Consider the following 16,768-nt stretch of genomic DNA (forward strand, 5'->3'; position numbering starts at 1 on the left):
TGCGGTGCTAAACGCGTATCTCAGAGTATTTTCATTTTTTGGTCCTTGAAAAACGTTTTTAAAAAGGATTCCAAACAGGCACTTTGTTTTTGCAACCTATGTCAAAAACACACTAATGTTGCATGTTACATAAGAAGCAAATGTGATATGAAAAAAACACCAACACAGGGAAAAATACACTAAATAGCATTTTTCACCTATCTTTTTGAAGTAAATAGCATATTGTTTAAATGTTGATAAATTATAACATTTCTCTTATTTATTTTAAAATAAATTATGCATTTTCAATTTTACCAACTAGGGTTTCTTTGTTTCTCTGCTTCTCTTAGACCCCAAACTCTCTCTCTGCCGCCTCTCTCTTCTTTCTTTCTATGCTTCTTCGACCAGATCGCAGTGTCGACGACAAGATGGCAGCTATGGTGAGAAGCGAAACACCGAGCACTGTCGAGATCTCTAAAACCCACACATCGATCTCGGTGACTCACTCTCTCTACCGTCGTGATCTTCGGAACTCTCACCTTCGATATCGGCTATTCTAATCTCGACATGACAGCGACAACAGCGAGACACGAAACACCGAGCAACGTCGATATCTCCGGAACCCACGCATCCGATCTCGGAGACTTCGATCTGCGACTCTCTCTCTCTCTCTCTGTTGTCGTGATCTTTAGAACTCGCACCTCCGATCTCAGCTATTCTGATCTCATGACTCTTTCTTCAGTAAAATTAGGGCTGGTAATTTCGAACACGACACGATGAAACAACACGAAAACGACACGAGATAAATGGGTTTAGACCGCACGATTATTAATTGGGTCGTTAACGGGCTGACACGAATAATATAAAAATAAATGGGCTAGATTCGTGTCAGTTCGTTTAACACGCTTAACCCGTTTAGTTATACGTGCCGTTATCGGGCCAACCCGTTTATTAAGCCGATATATATATATATATAGACAAAACCCTACTTCTAACTCAGTCTCTGGAGGCTTCTCTTTCTCTCATTCTCTCACCCACCGTTTCAGGTATTTCTCATTTCTTTAGCAAATAAGATTGACAAGGTATTTTTCTATTCTCAATTTTTCTTTAGCAAAAGAGACGAGACAGAATAAGTAATCCTGGTAAGATTGACAAGGTATTTTTCTGTTCTCAATTTTTTTACTCTGCTACTCTTGTTCTATGTTGCACAAGGTTGTCAAGTTTTGTACTTGCCGATGTGGCAACTGCATTTTTTTTAGTGTGATAGAGTTTTATGAAGAGATAATATTGTTCATCGACATTTCAATGCTTCCTTAGGTTCTTTTATTAATAAGCATATTGCCTCATGAGAAACTAAATTTTATCTGTTCACTTGAATTTATTGGTCTAAAGATACTGAAAGGAAAATGAGAAAAAAAAGAACTCTAGTCTTCCTATACAGTTAATCATTGATATGAATAGTAGTCATTGTAGACATTTTCTTATATTTATTTTATGTTTTATACACTTAAATATTCAAATGTTTGGTTTTGTTTTCAAACTTATTTAAATGTACTTGGTTATGTTTTCAAACTTTTTTAGATGTTTGGTAATTGGTATGTTTTAAAACATATATACTTGATAATCTATATATATATATATATATGTGTGTGTGTGTGTGTATGTTTGATATTTAGATATTTTAATGTGTGTTGGCTATTATGTATGATTTTAACTATAAGTGATGTTAAGTAGTCAATTAATATAGTTTTGAATACAATATAAAATTCCACTACTTTTGCTAGTTGGGTAATAAACGGGTAATAAACGTGTTTTTTTCGTGTCGCCCCGTCACGGCACGTTTAATAATCGTGTTCGCGTGTCGTGTCGTGTTAACTGTGTTATTAGCATTTCGTGTTCGTGTTTAGATTTCTGACACATTTATTAATCGTATCATGTTTATTATAATCGTATCGTGCCATAATCGTACCGACCTAAACACGACACGTAAACACGAATTACTAGCCCTATGTAAAATTACTAGATCGTTGTCCTCTGTTGCAGTCTCGCCAATTTGAGTATTTTATTTATATGCAAATCTTCTTCGATGAGTTTTTATAATCTGAGTCTGTGATTACATTTTTCGGTACTTGCGAGAGTATTGATATGTTTAGATTGAATTATTACTTACAGTTGCTAAATGGCATTGGAAATTGTCCTAAACTTTCAAAAATGGTCTATTCATCTCCATTAATAAAAATGTTCCTTCTATTACATGTGGCACTAAATTAAACTAAAAAAACTTAATTTAAGTTAAAATTTTTAGGGTTCGTTTAATATGAAGATTTAAATAAAGTGATTCTAATAATAAATTTAAAATTATAATCATGATTCATGATTTTAAGTTCAAATCATAATTTTAAAATCATAATTCAGAATCAAGGAGTTTGAATCACCTTGAATTAAAAAAGATAATTTTAGAATCATAATTTGAGCTAATTTAAAATATCACATTAAATTCTGAATCATTATTTAAAATTATTTATCAAACACTAATTCTGAATCATAATTCAAAATCATTATAAATAAATATTGATTCTGAACCAAAATCTAAAATTATAATTCTGGTCATCTACCTGACCCACTCTTATTGTCAAAGAAATTAATAATAAAAACCCACGTGCAAAATTCCTTGTTAACATCAAAGAGTAATATGCAACTCTAAAGGCGTTCGGTTCGCTAATTTAAGTTTTTAATTTGAGTTGAGATGTGATATTGTGTGAGAATTTTTTATTATAATAAAAAAATTAGATGTGATTGTTTTTGAGAGCTTTTTACTATAATAAAACTCGAATTCTAAACTCGAATCAACAAAAAAACAGTGCCTAAGAACTCAACCAAGAAAGAAAAAGAATCTGCAACTCAACAACCAAAAAAGCTGCAACTCAAAGCAGGTAGAAAAGGGAGAGAGAAGATGGCCAAGTCTGTGACTCAACAAATAGCTTAACGAAGAAAATTCTTTTCATTCAAGAAAAAAAAAAATTGCTACTCAACAACAAAAGAAGCTGCAACTCAATAAGCGCAAATAAAAATAGAAGCTCAATCGGATTTTCAACCCAAAAAAAAAAATTTTGCAGCACAAAAAGAAACCGTTTCCAACATATCCTCAGCAACCAATCAGTCCAAAAACACACAGAAAGTAAACTCAGCTCAACAAATTTAAAAATGAAACACAAAACCCAGAAATGCAGAGCCAAAAAAAAAAAAAGAAAAAGTGAAGAAATTTGGGCAACGAAGGGAGATTTGGGGATGCTCGCGGTTAAGGGGGCGAATCAACGGGGTGCGACGGCGGATCCACGAGGAGGCTCGCTGGCGGTGGTGCGACGAGGCTAGGTGGTGGTGGCGCGACGGAGCTCGCTGACGGTGGCGCGACGGCGGATCCGCGATGGGAAATTCTTCTTCCAATAATCTATACATCTATACAACATTACTAATGGGGAATGGGTTTTTGCACGAAACGTTTCGTTCAGTTTTTTTCCCCTGTTTGGATAAAGAAATCTGGTGCGGTAGGCCTCACAGAAAAGCCACGGGTCGCTAGCCGATTCGGTGATCTAACATGTGATATCCACGCATCCAGTTTCAATTAACTAGCGAAAATGACAGGCCATGTGTCAAACATAAAAAATCGAGCTCATCTTAGCACGCAGCAGAGGATGACACAAAAGAGTCCGTTTGGTTGAAGGATTCATTCTCTTTAATTCGAATCATGGTTCATAGTTTATTATACTATTTTTTCTTATAAAAAATACATGTAAATTGAAAATGGTTCTAATCTCATGGTTCTAATTCATGAACCAAACGGGCTACCACATGTCGTTTTCTAATTGTACTGAGGGAGAAAGGTAGGGCCCATCTGCTGCGATGCTGACACGTCTGTTCCTCCCCACTCGCTAGACGCGAGGCTTTCTGCGCGTGTATTTCACGCTCCCGATCAGAACCGTTGGTCTTCTTGATCTAACGGCTGAAAAGAATTTTCGTTTTATTTTTTAATTATTAATTTTGAATTGATTTGTGGTCTGATTTTTATCCTGTCTTAACACCGTTTTTCAACAAATTTTTAATACTATCCAGATAAAAATATTATAAATAAATTTAAATAAAAATACACTAAAATAAAATAAAAAATTTTAAAAAACAAAAATTAATTTAAAAGACAATGAAATTATTAATAAAAAAGGTCATTAACAAGACAAAATAACACTAATTTAAATAGACAACAAAATAAATTAAAACAATTTGTATAACTGTAATTTTAAGAAATTTTTTATTTAATGTGAAGGATAATTTAGATTTTACCTTAATGATAAGATTTTTAATTTAAAATAATTTTTTATTCTTGCATATAGAAAGGGCATTTTTATTAACATTTTAAAATTTGAGAGGTGAATAGCTCACTTTTTATAAATTTAGGAGGCAAAGTGATTACCATTCGGGGGAAAAATAAAATTTGTCCTAACCTTTTTTTTGTTTTATTTCACTAGTTTTACTTATAGTGTGGTATGCGAAATTAATGTGTTTTTGACATAGGTTGTGAAATCGGGGCAAGCAAAAATTTCGAGTATACGTAAACAAGAACAAACCGGAGGTGTTAACCTTTTTTTTCCCTCTCACTTGGCCTTTTTTTATTAGCGTGACGTTGTTTTTAAGAATATGAATTAAAACAAGTTTTTATTTAATTAATAAGAATGGTAAATTTGTCATTTATTATTTTAAAAGGACCTCAACATAAGAAAACCGATTTCTTAAAACTTTTGAGGATTATTTTCATAAATACCCTTCGAACTATATACTTTATTTTAAAGTGCTTCTCAATTTTTTAAAATAATTCAAAACACCTTTTGATGTATAAAAAATAGATTAAGGCTTAGTTTAGTAGTGCTGTAGATTTTAAAAAAATTACTTTTAGCTGTGCTGAAGGAATAAGCAGTTGTTATAAAAAGCAGCAGAGTGTTTGGTAAATGATAGTTATACTAGCTGTGCTGGTTTCAAAATCAGTGTAATAACGTTTGATAAATTATGTGGTTGAATTGCTATGGGTAGTTAAAATGACCAAAATAGACATGGTATGAAACTTAAATATATATAATTATTTTTGGTATTTAAAAATACTTGTTTAACTTAAAAAAGAAAAAGAAAAACATAATGCTTGTTTAACTTGAAAAAAAAACAAATTTAAATAAGAAAGGAAACATATAAAAATTTGTTTGTTATTAAGAAATACTTGTTTAAATTAAAAAATAAAAACTTGATTTGGTGCTAAGGTATCTAACATTAAATTTATAATAGTTTTTTTTTTCTTTTTTTCATTGACAATACGTAGTTAAAAAAAAAAGAGCATTAGTTAGTAATCCACATATACAATCTAATTTATCATAAAAGACTAAATAAAATATACATTTTACTCTCAAAATTGTGGTAAATTATCTTTCTCCTTTACATTTTAAACTTGCTTCAAGAAGAGGACGTTTCCTATTGGCAATGGGAGATCGGAACAATGTATCTTTTGAGCAAAACTACCATCACTTCCCACCCAGAGTTCATACTTGTCTTAATTGCATCAGCAAGTCACGAAGTGAGCATTGCCTTTGTAGATATCCAATCTAGAACTGAGTAGAGCTCATTATCCAAATCAATAATTCCATTTTTTTTAATTCTCTAAATGACTCCACCCTTCTCATTATTGTAGGCCACATAATCACCAGACTCAATGTAAGTAATTTGATCTAACAAAGAAACAAATCCAAATATTAGTGATCAATATTCTTATCTATATACCTTTTTTCTTTTATAATTATGCTCATCTACACACATTCCATCAACAAAAAAAAAAACTTTATGCTAAATATATAGAGAACAATAGAATCAAGTCAAGTGTGCAAAATATCCATATTGTTAAGTTCTCTAGAAAAGCTTCTCCATGACATTTTTTACAAGCTCTACACCTGAAAAACTTTACAAAAGGGAAAGAACATTCACACAACGGAATTGGATAAATCCTAGCAAGTTCTTAGAAGTGTACTTTCATTAGAGGCATTGAAGGAAGTCAACTTTTTTCATCACACAAACAAAAAACTTTTCCCAACTTTGTGTTTTTTTAACTCATAAGGGTACCAAATTCTATTAAGAGTTGAAACCATATGCAAACATTTGCCATTCCATGTTCATAAGATAATAAATTCAAGTAGTTTCTTTAGTAGAGTAACACAAATTGATCATAGAGACAATTTTTAACCAAGATCTCTTTTTCTAAAGTAAATATCATTGTGAAATTTCAAGCCAATATATATATATATATATATATATATATCATTGTGAAACCAATTATCACTATTCTAAGTTCAACAAGCTAGGTTAGATTGATAACATCCCAAGTGCAAGTCCTCCAAAAGATTCAATATTTTTATTCGTTTCGTCCAAATTAACCAAAATTATATCCAAGAGAATTAAAAGAAAAAGAAAGAACATGATTGCATTCACAAAATTCAACATGTCATTTTGAGTTCAACAATAATTTGGCGCCGGAAATTCATTTTATATAACCATTTACAAGCCAATTCTCAACCAAGAAATCCGACACAATCCTAATTACATCTAAACATGAAAAACAGAGAAATAACATTAAATTATGAAAATACACACACACACACATACATATAAAGAAACGAAGATTGAATGTTTAGTATTTTACCATAATCTGGATAAACAAGATTGAAATCCAAGTAAAAAGGAACATTGGCGAATCGGAGGTACCCGCCAAACCCACACCCATGCCCACACAACAACGACGTCGTTTCCTTCTCCTCTGACCAACTCAGGCAGGAGCCGGTCATCACAGTCTCTCCCAAACAAACGAAATACAGAGCAGAGAAAAACAAAGATTTTTCCCAAAATCCATCAATCCAGAGAATAAAAAACCAAATCGACATTCAATACGAAACTAAATGGAGTACTTACAGAGGCTATTGATATGATGAGCTCCAACCGGCAATCCGACGGTGTCCAACTGGTCCGAAATCAGGTAACCTTAACGAGAATAACCCCAGTCTCACCGAAAGAACACATAGAGAGGAGAGACTCCGCCTCGCCGAAAAGCGCAAGAACAACTCAGAAATGGAGAGAAGGGAGTCCGAGAGAGCAAAGTGAGAGAAGAGAGAGGAACAAAGAGAAAGCTTTGCCTGAGAGAGAGCACGTGAAAAGTAAGAGAAAGGAGAGTGCAAAGGAGGTGAAAATTTGGGATGGAGATTTCTTCCATTCAGCAGGGTTAATTTAAGAAATAAGAAAAATTTCATTAAATGTAGCAATGGATTCCCGCATAATCTAGAATCAGAAGCAGCCCAAAGGGTGCTTCTGATTTTGAGCTCAAATTCCACACAAATCTTTAAGAAGCACTTTTTAAGGTTTTTACCAAACACAAAAAACAACTTTAGCCAGGTAGAGAATTGATTTTTGGCTCCCAAAATCTATACCAAACCCACACGGCTCCGTTCTTTTCGTTAATTCGAGTTTAGAATTCAAGTTTTGTTACGGTAAAAAGCTCTCAGAAATAGTCACATCTAACTTTTTTACTACAGTAAAAAGCTCTCACACAACATTACATCTCAACTCGAATTAAAAACTCAAATTAGCGAACCGAACGGGCCCTAATCACCCCTACATCTAATTTCGTCTATAAACTTAACGAGATAATAATAACGTGGCATGACATTAAAAGTGTAGAATAAGGCCCCGTTTTTTTTCGCTGATTCGAGTTTATAATTCGAGTTTTGCTACAGTAAAAAGCTCTCAGAAACAGTCACATCTAACTTTTTTGTTACAGTAAAAAGCTCTCACACAACATCACATCTCAACTCGAATTAAAAACTCGAATTAGCAAACCGAACGTGTCCTAAGTGTAGAATAGACATTTTAAAATATATACCTTAATTATTAAGTAAAAAACATTTTAACCTTAATATAAAATCACAAAAATCAAATAAAATTTAAAAGATAATTACAAACAAAGAAAACAAAAATTAAAAAGGCCTTAATGTCATGCCACATCAGCATTTAAGTTTATAGACGTAATTGAAGGTAGGGGCCATTTAATATATTTTCTATATATTAAGAAATGTTTTAAATCGTTTTAAAAAATTAAGAGTATTTTGAAATAAAATATATAATTTAAAATGTATTTATAAAAACAATCTAACTTTTAAAGTACCTATTTATTATTATAAAAATACATTATGCTAAAAAATGATTACACTAAAATAAAAGGTACCGATATAATGGTCGCGTTTGGAATTTGTTTTAAAATAATTTTATTTTTTGTATAAAAATAAAAATATTTTTAATGTTAAATATTTTTAAAAATACGTTTGATAGTTTTATAAAGAGATTATTTTTAGTGTAAAAAAACCTATTAATGTCTCTCTTTCTCTCTGTGCTCGAAAGAGAAGAAAATGAAAATAAAAAATAAAAAATAATTAAAAGTCATTTTTTATTTCTATCTCATTTTATACTAACTAAAAAATTATTTTTATTTATGTTTTTTATATTTATTACATCAAATATCATTTTTAAAACGTTTTTATTTTTTTTTAAAATATAAAAAATATAAAAAATAAAAATCAATCAATTCCAAAACCGTCAAAATTTTCTCATAAATCAATAATAACAGAGCAGAGCTCTCTCTCTCTCTCTCTCTCTTCCCCTCGTGAGTCGTTCTCTCTCTCTCCCTTCTAAGTCCATCTTTCATCGCTCAGGTTCGAGGATTAATGGCGTAATTGCTAATTTCTCTTAAGCCTAAAGATCGAGGAAATCTTCAAATGGTTGGTCGGATCTTGTGGGTTTCTCCGAGTTAACAAATCGTATCCCTAATTGGGCTAGTATTATTATTTTTCACCGGTGAATCGTGTTCTGATCGGATCTGGCCATGGCCTCCGCGAAGACTGCTCGGTCTAGAGGCGCACAGGTCAAAGAGAATGGCGTGAAGGTTGAGGAAGGCCTCAATGTTTTCAAGTCCGATAAGTTTGATGCCCAGTCCTACGTACAGTCCCGTTGCTCTCTCAACGAGAAGGTTCGGTTATTATTATTATTCTTCCCTACTTCTCTCTTGGTTTTCTTTATTCCGAGTAAAATTCTGTTTGGTTCCTGAGAAAATTAATTTTGGGTTGGCAAATGAAGGAGAGCAGTTTGAACGTTAAAACTCTGGATATTTGGTTCTTGATTAAGCAATAAGCAATGAGCAATGAGCAGTTTGAAGGTTATTTATTTATTTCGCTGGAAACTGGTCTAGAATACATTTAGAAGTATGAGAGTTTTAGGGCCTGTGAAACTGAAATTGTGAATTCCTGCGAAAGGGCCTGTGAAACTGCTGGAAATTTTCGAAAATCGTTATTAATGTTAATAACTTGATATGCAATTTGCGTGTCTTGGTCCAATTGACACCCAGAGTGCAAGTTGCGAACTATGGAAGTTCAAGCTGAGAAAGTTTACTTCATAGATAAGATTTATTATAGAAATGATGGCGTCACGCATTTTATCACTCTCTCATTTTCTGCTTTCATTGTTTGACACGTGAATTCTATTATCTCATTTTCTTTTTAGATATTAATATATAATGTTAGTGAAGTCCATGACAGTGAATAAAGAAAGTGACAGAAAGACTGACAAAAAAAGTGACGTTAGCATTTCTCATTATTATAATTACTGTTGACATTTCCAAAGTCTGAAGGAAGTGTACATCCAAGTTAGACCAATATCGTTATTTCTTTGCTATTTAATTATTAACATTTTCTGGAGTACTTTGTAGTGTGTATTGTTTTGTGAAAGACTATGCTATATACCACAACCATTTCATTATGCTAGCATAGTTCCTCGTGCTGAATTAATACCAAGTAAAACTTTTATAATTTTTGTTTATTGTATGTCGTATGATAAGGAGTTTGTTTTGAATAACATTTTTTTTCCCTATAATCTTCTTTCATTCATTAATAAAATTTCTGAGTTTCCTATAAAAAAGAGTTTTTTCATAACATTTTTTTTTTCTGTTTATAGGAAATAAAACAGTTATGCTCATATCTTTTGGATTTGAAGAAAGCTTCCGCTGAGGAAATGCGTAAAAGTGTTTATGCTAATTATGCGGCTTTCATACGGCAAGTTTTCACTTTCTTTTCCCCAAGAAGATGAACGCTGTTCAGATTTCGTTTCTAGACTGGCCATATAACTTTGTCCACTAGGCCAGTGAGCATGAATTGTGTGCTAAAAAAATGAAAAAGAAAAACAGTTGTTACGAAATCAAGAGACATGAGTACAGAACCTCGAGATTCACATTTAAGCTAGTATCCTGATAAAAAAGATTGGAGCTCTAACTTTTAGCCATTTTTCTTGTTAATAGTGACCTATAAATACAGATTAAGAGGTATGACTGCAGAGGACTAAGGGCCAGTAGATTGTGCCTCTTGATTATATATTTTACCCTTTAAAGACTTTTATAGTTCAACTGAAACAGGTAAAATAAAAGCTTAAGAAGATGTTGTTATTCAAAATTTAACAAAAAAATTAGGAATCTGAGTTAACACAGAAAAAGTTGAAGAAAAGATAAAATCTTTTTGTCTTTACTCAAATTTGGAAAAAGCCTAAAAATTTTGTGTTGAAGAAAAAGACTTAGAAGTTTTGTGTAGTTTTCTATCTTACCAACCAATTTATTATAGTCAAGAATTAATTCTGGCTTTGATGTAGACATATTACCCTTAAAAGACATATAACTTTATCTTAAAAGAGCATATTTAGGGACCTTAAAACTGAAAGTAAGATCCTGATTCGACTGATGAGATAGATCTCCATTATACAATTATGTGTATTTCCATGTGGAGGATATTTCCATTTTAAGTAATCTGTATTTATTTACTCCTTACAGCACTTCGAAAGAGATATCTGATCTAGAGGGGGAGCTTTCTTCTATCCGGAAACTGTTATCTACTCAAGCTGCATTAATTCATGGTCTAGCCGAGGGAGTTCACATTGATTCATTTTCTAAATCTGCTTCTGACAATTCAACAGCAAAGTCTCTATCTATTGCTGAAGATAATGAACCTTCAGACTTGGAGAAATGGTTAATAGAGTTCCCTGATCTCTTGGACGTCTTGTTAGCTGAGAGGAGAGTAGATGAAGCCTTAGCTGCACTTGATGACGGAGAACGTGTAGCTTCGGAAGCAAAGGAAACAAAGACATTGAGTCCTTCTATGCTCATGTCTCTACAGACTTCTATCATTGAACGCAGGCAAAAATTGGCTGATCAGCTTGCTGAAGCTGCTTGCCAGCCTTCTACACGTGGTAATGAGCTTCGTGCTGCTATATCAGCTCTGAAAAAGCTTGGAGATGGCCCCCGTGCTCATTCATTGCTACTGAATGCACATTTCCAGCGATATCAGTATAATATGCAAAGCCTTCGTCCATCAAGTACCTCATATGGAGGAGCATATACTGCTGCTCTCTCACAGCTAGTCTTTTCTGCTATTGCTCAAGCAGCTAGTGATTCCCTCACTATATTTGGCAAGGAACCAGCTTATGCTTCCGAGCTTGTGATGTGGGCAACCAAGCAAACAGAAGCCTTTGCCCTTCTTGTAAAAAGGCATGCATTAGCTTCATCAGCTGCTGCTGGAGGCTTGAGAGCTGCTGCAGAATGTGTTCAAATAGCATTAGGTCATTGTGCCTTGCTGGAAGCTCGTGGTTTGGCTCTTTGTCCAGTGCTCTTGAAACTTTTTAGACCTAGTGTTGAACAAGCATTAGAGGCTAATTTGAAAAGAATTGAAGAAAGCACCGCTGCCCTGGCGGCAGCTGATGATTGGATACTCACGTACCCTTCGACAGCAACCCGCCAATCTGGCAGAATGCCAACTACATCTGTTGGTAATACTGCAGCATTTCAGCATAAGCTTACAAGTAGTGCCCATCGGTTTAATTTGATGGTTCAGGTGATCTTTTTACCTACAAAGACATTCTTAAATAAAATGATTTATTTGCTCCCATGTGTGTGACTTTCAATCTGTTCTGTTCTAGGAGATTTTTTTTTTCTCTATTTTGATAAATTGTTCTAGGAGCATATTATGCAGTAATATGGTACTGATTCAAATATATCTTGGTTTTGTGATGGTGGTTTGAAATAATTTCTACAAAGATTCTTAAAACTGTCTATGTTGGTTTTTATTGAGGCTATTGCCACAAACATTCTAAAGAGGATGCTCTTTTTTTTCTCTCTTAATATTACTTTTCAGTCAGTGCTTCGAGTGCGTTCTTACTTTCTTGTAGCAGTATGCACTGTCAATGCAGCATACACTTTGAACTTGTCGTAGATGCATGAGTTTAAAAATAGTAGTTTTAGTTTAGTTAAGTATGAGTGGCAAACTCAGATCAATACAAGTCATAAATACTTGGATCAAGATTTTAGGATTCATCATAAGGTTTTCATTTGCGAGTTATAGATTTTGGTCGGAAGTATTAGAATATCTAAAAGAAAAAGAGCATCTAGCTTTGACCTCAAGATAGAGAACAACAACATTAAGCAGGGAGCTGAACAGAAAAAAATAGAAAGAGCAAAGGAAAGGCTAGAAAAAAGATGTCAAAATCCAGTAATAGTTATAGACTGGCTGGAAGCTAGAAACTTATAATGAGATTTTGAAAAGCCCGAGCTTGTTTAACAGAAACATAAGTGTCTGTCCTGTGTTCGCTGAGACAGCAACTTTGTAACAGAAACATACTTGTGACAGGGTGCTGAGGTAGAACCCTCAGCGTACTATTTTTCCAACCTAGTTTTTTTTGTGTGGGAAGTACGATGAGATAAGTCCCTCTTTTGTATTTGCATTGTCAAGCTGCTAGAAAGTTATGGCGACGAGTAATGGAAGAAACGGGGTTTTTGTGGGTGTTTTCAACCCCTTGCTGATCATTCATGGTATGATGGTTCTTGGTTCCCGATAAGATGGTAAAGGTTCCACGGAGTCGTATAGTATTATCGATATTGTGAATGATTTGGCTGGAGAGAAGTGCAAGAATCTTTGAAGAAAAAGAGATGGAAAAATTTGACATTTATGATAAGGGGAAATTGTCAGCTTCCTTGTGGACATCAACATATAAATCGTTCAAAAGTATTTCGTTTTTTCCTTGATAGTCCTTAATTGGAAAGATGTTCTCAGCTTCCTTATAGCTTTTGTTTTTATTGAGTTTTTACTTTGTAATTTTGTGTATTTTTTAAATTGTGTTCTTGAGGATATCTTATCCTTTTTCCTTTGTATTAGATTAACTAATCAATAAAAGGAGTTTTTCTTATTTAAAAAAGAAAAAGAAAAAGAAAACAAGTACCATGTTGAATTTGTCACTTCAGATGCTGTACCCTGTTCTTCTAGGTGTATGAACTCCTCTTGTTAGGGATGTTCAAAAAATCCGTCAAACCGCCTAATCCAAATCAAACCGAACCAAATTGTTAATAAATTTTGGATTATTTTTTGTGGTTTTTGGCTTAACTTTGGTGTCCAAACCGCCCAAAAATACACATGTAATTTATTGTTTTTAAAATATTTTTTTATATATGCTAATATTCTTTTACATATGTTAATTTCAATGTGTCAGATTTCGTTTTCTATCTTTTCATCTTTAGTTTTGATGATGTTTGATTTCATTTCTTACGCTTTCTTAGAATTATTGTCTGATGGAGTCGATTTCAGTTCTTATGCTTTATATATCTGAGTTCATCTATGATGTGGTTCGTCGTATAGTATCTGTATGGTATTGCTATTGCTACTAGATTTATTCTCTTTGCTTTCACTTCTAGGTTCTTGTTGTGGAAAAAAAATTATTATTTTTGTTGAATGGAAAATTTTTTGTTATTAAAAATTTATAATGATTCATGCGAGTGATTTAATAACAAGTTTCATACATTATGGTTTGTTATTATGAATTGTGAATTTTGATGCTTGTTTCTAAACAAGTTGTTCTGCTTTGAGAGAGTTTTGTTATTACTTGAAATTGATCTATATTTTTTTGCGTACATGAACAAAATTTGGTTGGTAAACTTTAATTTGTGTATGTGACCTTTTAGTTTAGTTGTTGGTTTGTATTAAAACTTTGAATGTGAACTTTTAGACATTTGTTATTTTTGAATTAGATTGTAAACTATGAATGTTATCTTTATTTTTATGAATTAACGGTTTTATAATTTTGTGGAATATTTTAAACTTTTTTAGTCTTAAGCCTAAACCGCCCAAATGAAACCACCCAAACGGTTTATAAATGGTTTATAAGTGATTTGGTTTAATTTGGTTATCAAACCACCCAAACTGCTGAAAAATTATTTTTGATTTGATAGTGGTTTGGTTTTATTTATTTATTTATTTTTTTAAGTCCTAACCACATGCGAACACAAATCAACTTCCAGTAAAGCATAGCTTCCTGTAATGATCTTTCGTCCTTAAGACTTTAGCCTTCCCCCCTCCCTGTTTTGAATCTCTCTTTTCCTTGCTGGATCTCATCTTCAACTTATTCAATATTGTGTATGCTATCAATTGCTCTTACAGGATTTTTTTGAGGATGTTGGACCGCTACTGAGTATGCAGTTGGGAGGCCAAACATTGGAAGGTTTGTTTCAAGTGTTTAACTCGTATGTGAACATGCTCATAAAAGCATTACCTGGTTCGATGGAGGAAGAAGCAAACTTTGAAGGTTCTGGAAACAAAATAGTCAGAATGGCTGAGACTGAAGCTCAGCAGATTGCGTTGCTGGCAAATGCATCATTGTTAGCAGATGAACTACTTCCACGTGCAGCTATGAAACTGTCTCCACTGAATCAGGGTACTTACAATGATGATCCCCGTAGAAGAATTTCAGATAGGCAAAATCGTCATCCCGAGCAAAGAGAATGGAAGAGGCGGTTGGGCAGCTCAGTTGATAGACTAAAAGATACCTTTTGTCGTCAACATGCTCTAGATCTTATATTTATGGAGGAAGATGATAGCCATCTTACAGCAGACATGTACATAAACATGGATGGAAATGTAGATGACATAGACTGGTTTCCGTCCCTTATATTTCAGGTACTTGTTGTGGTCTTTTTAAAAATTGTTTGTATAGGATAAATATAGCCATCTTTCTGAGATTCCTATGCCAACTTCAAGCGGGGGAGTGTTTTCTGTGTGATTTTTTCTTTTATTATTGCAAATTTGCGATTTTTTGCATTTGATATTTCCTTTCCATTTTCGTTGTAAATCAGGAACTTTTCATAAAACTGACCAGAATGGCTACCCTAGCAGCAGATATGTTTGTAGGCAGAGAAAGATTTGCGACATTGCTATTAATGAGACTAACGGAAACAGTCATCTTGTGGTTGTCCGATGACCAAAGCTTTTGGGATGATATTGAGGATGGGCCAAGGTCTCTTGGCCCTCTTGGCCTCCAACAGGTATTATCTTTTATCAAATTTTGACATACTGATTTGTTAAATAAATTTAAGTTATCCGCGTTTTGGAGGCCCAATGGGAAAACTGAAGTTACACTTTCTCATAGGGATGTCAATCGTCATGGCTGTTCCACGTTGTATTTTTTTTTTTCTTTTTTTGTGGTCGGGGGTGCAGGGAAAAATTCGTTTCATAGATAAAGAATCAAGTACAAAGGAAAAGAACAATTTCAGGGAAAACATTTATAAAGAATCACTTCCATATTCTACTATTAGAGAAAACATTCCAGTTTATCAATGTTGGAAAATACCATTTCCCTTTGAGGAAGCTACTGGATAAATCAATGTCATAGAGGTGAATCATGAAGTTATCGGTTTGGACTATATTATATTGGCGGACGGCGGACATGGTGAGGAAGCAACTATATAAATCAACTACTCCCATGAAGCTATGATACTGGTTGATCTTGCTGTGAACCATTTTGAACTATAATTCCAATTAAAATGCTAGCAATTTTGGGAAGTACATTGTTATACGTCATATTATGAGAAATGATCACATATGTTCGCAGTTCTACTTGGATATGAAGTTTGTCATAAGCTTTGCTTCACAAGGTCGATATTTGTCTCGAATTTTACATCGAGGAGTCAATGAGATCATATCCAAAGCCATGGCAGCATTTGCCTCGACAGGGATGGATCCCAATAGGTAAGCAACTTCATTCTTAGGATGTAATCAGTGATGTGATCCGCACAGCAGTAAAACATTTTACTTGATTCTGAGGTTTTCGTTTGCTTTCAGCGTGCTGCCAGAAGATGACTGGTTCAATGACGTATGCCAGGAAGCAATAGAAAGGCTGAGTGGAAAACCAAAGGGCATCAATGGCGAACGTGAGCTTAACAGCCCAACTGCTTCTATTTCAGCACAATCAATCTCATCTGTTAGATCTCATGGTAGTTCATGAGGCATGGTTCCATTGTAAAGTTAGACTGCAAAAAGAAGCTACAATTTGCTGGTACATCCTTGTGTTCTTAGGATTTCTCTGCTATTTTCAGTTCGTCTTTGCTTATTTTACTTCACATACGATCATACAAGGATGAACTTACAGTTCTATGGTTGCGAAGTCGTTCTATACGAGTGATTTGAGTTTTGTATGCATTGATTGCACTATGTCACCTCGAGTCCAAGTTTGTACATTCTTTATTATGTGAATGAATTTGAAACATGTTGAAATCTGTAATTATGGACTGCATTAACAGATCATATGTCCTCAATATGATCCATGCATCCAGGGATTTACATATCTTTACGACTTTTACCTTTCA

At 33.6% G+C, this 16,768-nt stretch overlaps 1 protein-coding gene across 3 annotated transcripts; it reads left to right on the plus strand.

Moving 5' to 3' along the window:
- The first annotated feature begins 8,694 nt into the window (after window positions 1-8,694).
- LOC21388466 (exocyst complex component EXO84B) lies at window positions 8,695-16,768 on the plus strand. 3 transcript variants are annotated; one of them, XM_024175101.1, is made up of 7 exons: window positions 8,695-9,076; window positions 10,057-10,154; window positions 10,919-11,975; window positions 14,568-15,083; window positions 15,260-15,448; window positions 16,015-16,151; window positions 16,245-16,768. In XM_024175101.1, the coding sequence occupies exons 1-7, from the start codon at window positions 8,933-8,935 to the stop codon at window positions 16,405-16,407; spliced, it is 2,304 nt and encodes a 767-aa protein (XP_024030869.1). In that variant the 5' UTR covers window positions 8,695-8,932; the 3' UTR covers window positions 16,408-16,768. The 3 variants fall into 3 exon arrangements, with proteins under 3 accessions (XP_024030869.1, XP_024030870.1, XP_024030871.1); XM_024175102.1 differs by lacking the exon at window positions 10,057-10,154; XM_024175103.1 differs by lacking the exons at window positions 16,015-16,151; window positions 16,245-16,768 and adding an exon at window positions 15,553-15,977.

Source organism: Morus notabilis, unplaced genomic scaffold (assembly GCF_000414095.1).
Source record: "Morus notabilis unplaced genomic scaffold, ASM41409v2 Scaffold1776, whole genome shotgun sequence".
Classification (NCBI taxonomy): domain Eukaryota; kingdom Viridiplantae; phylum Streptophyta; class Magnoliopsida; order Rosales; family Moraceae; genus Morus; species Morus notabilis.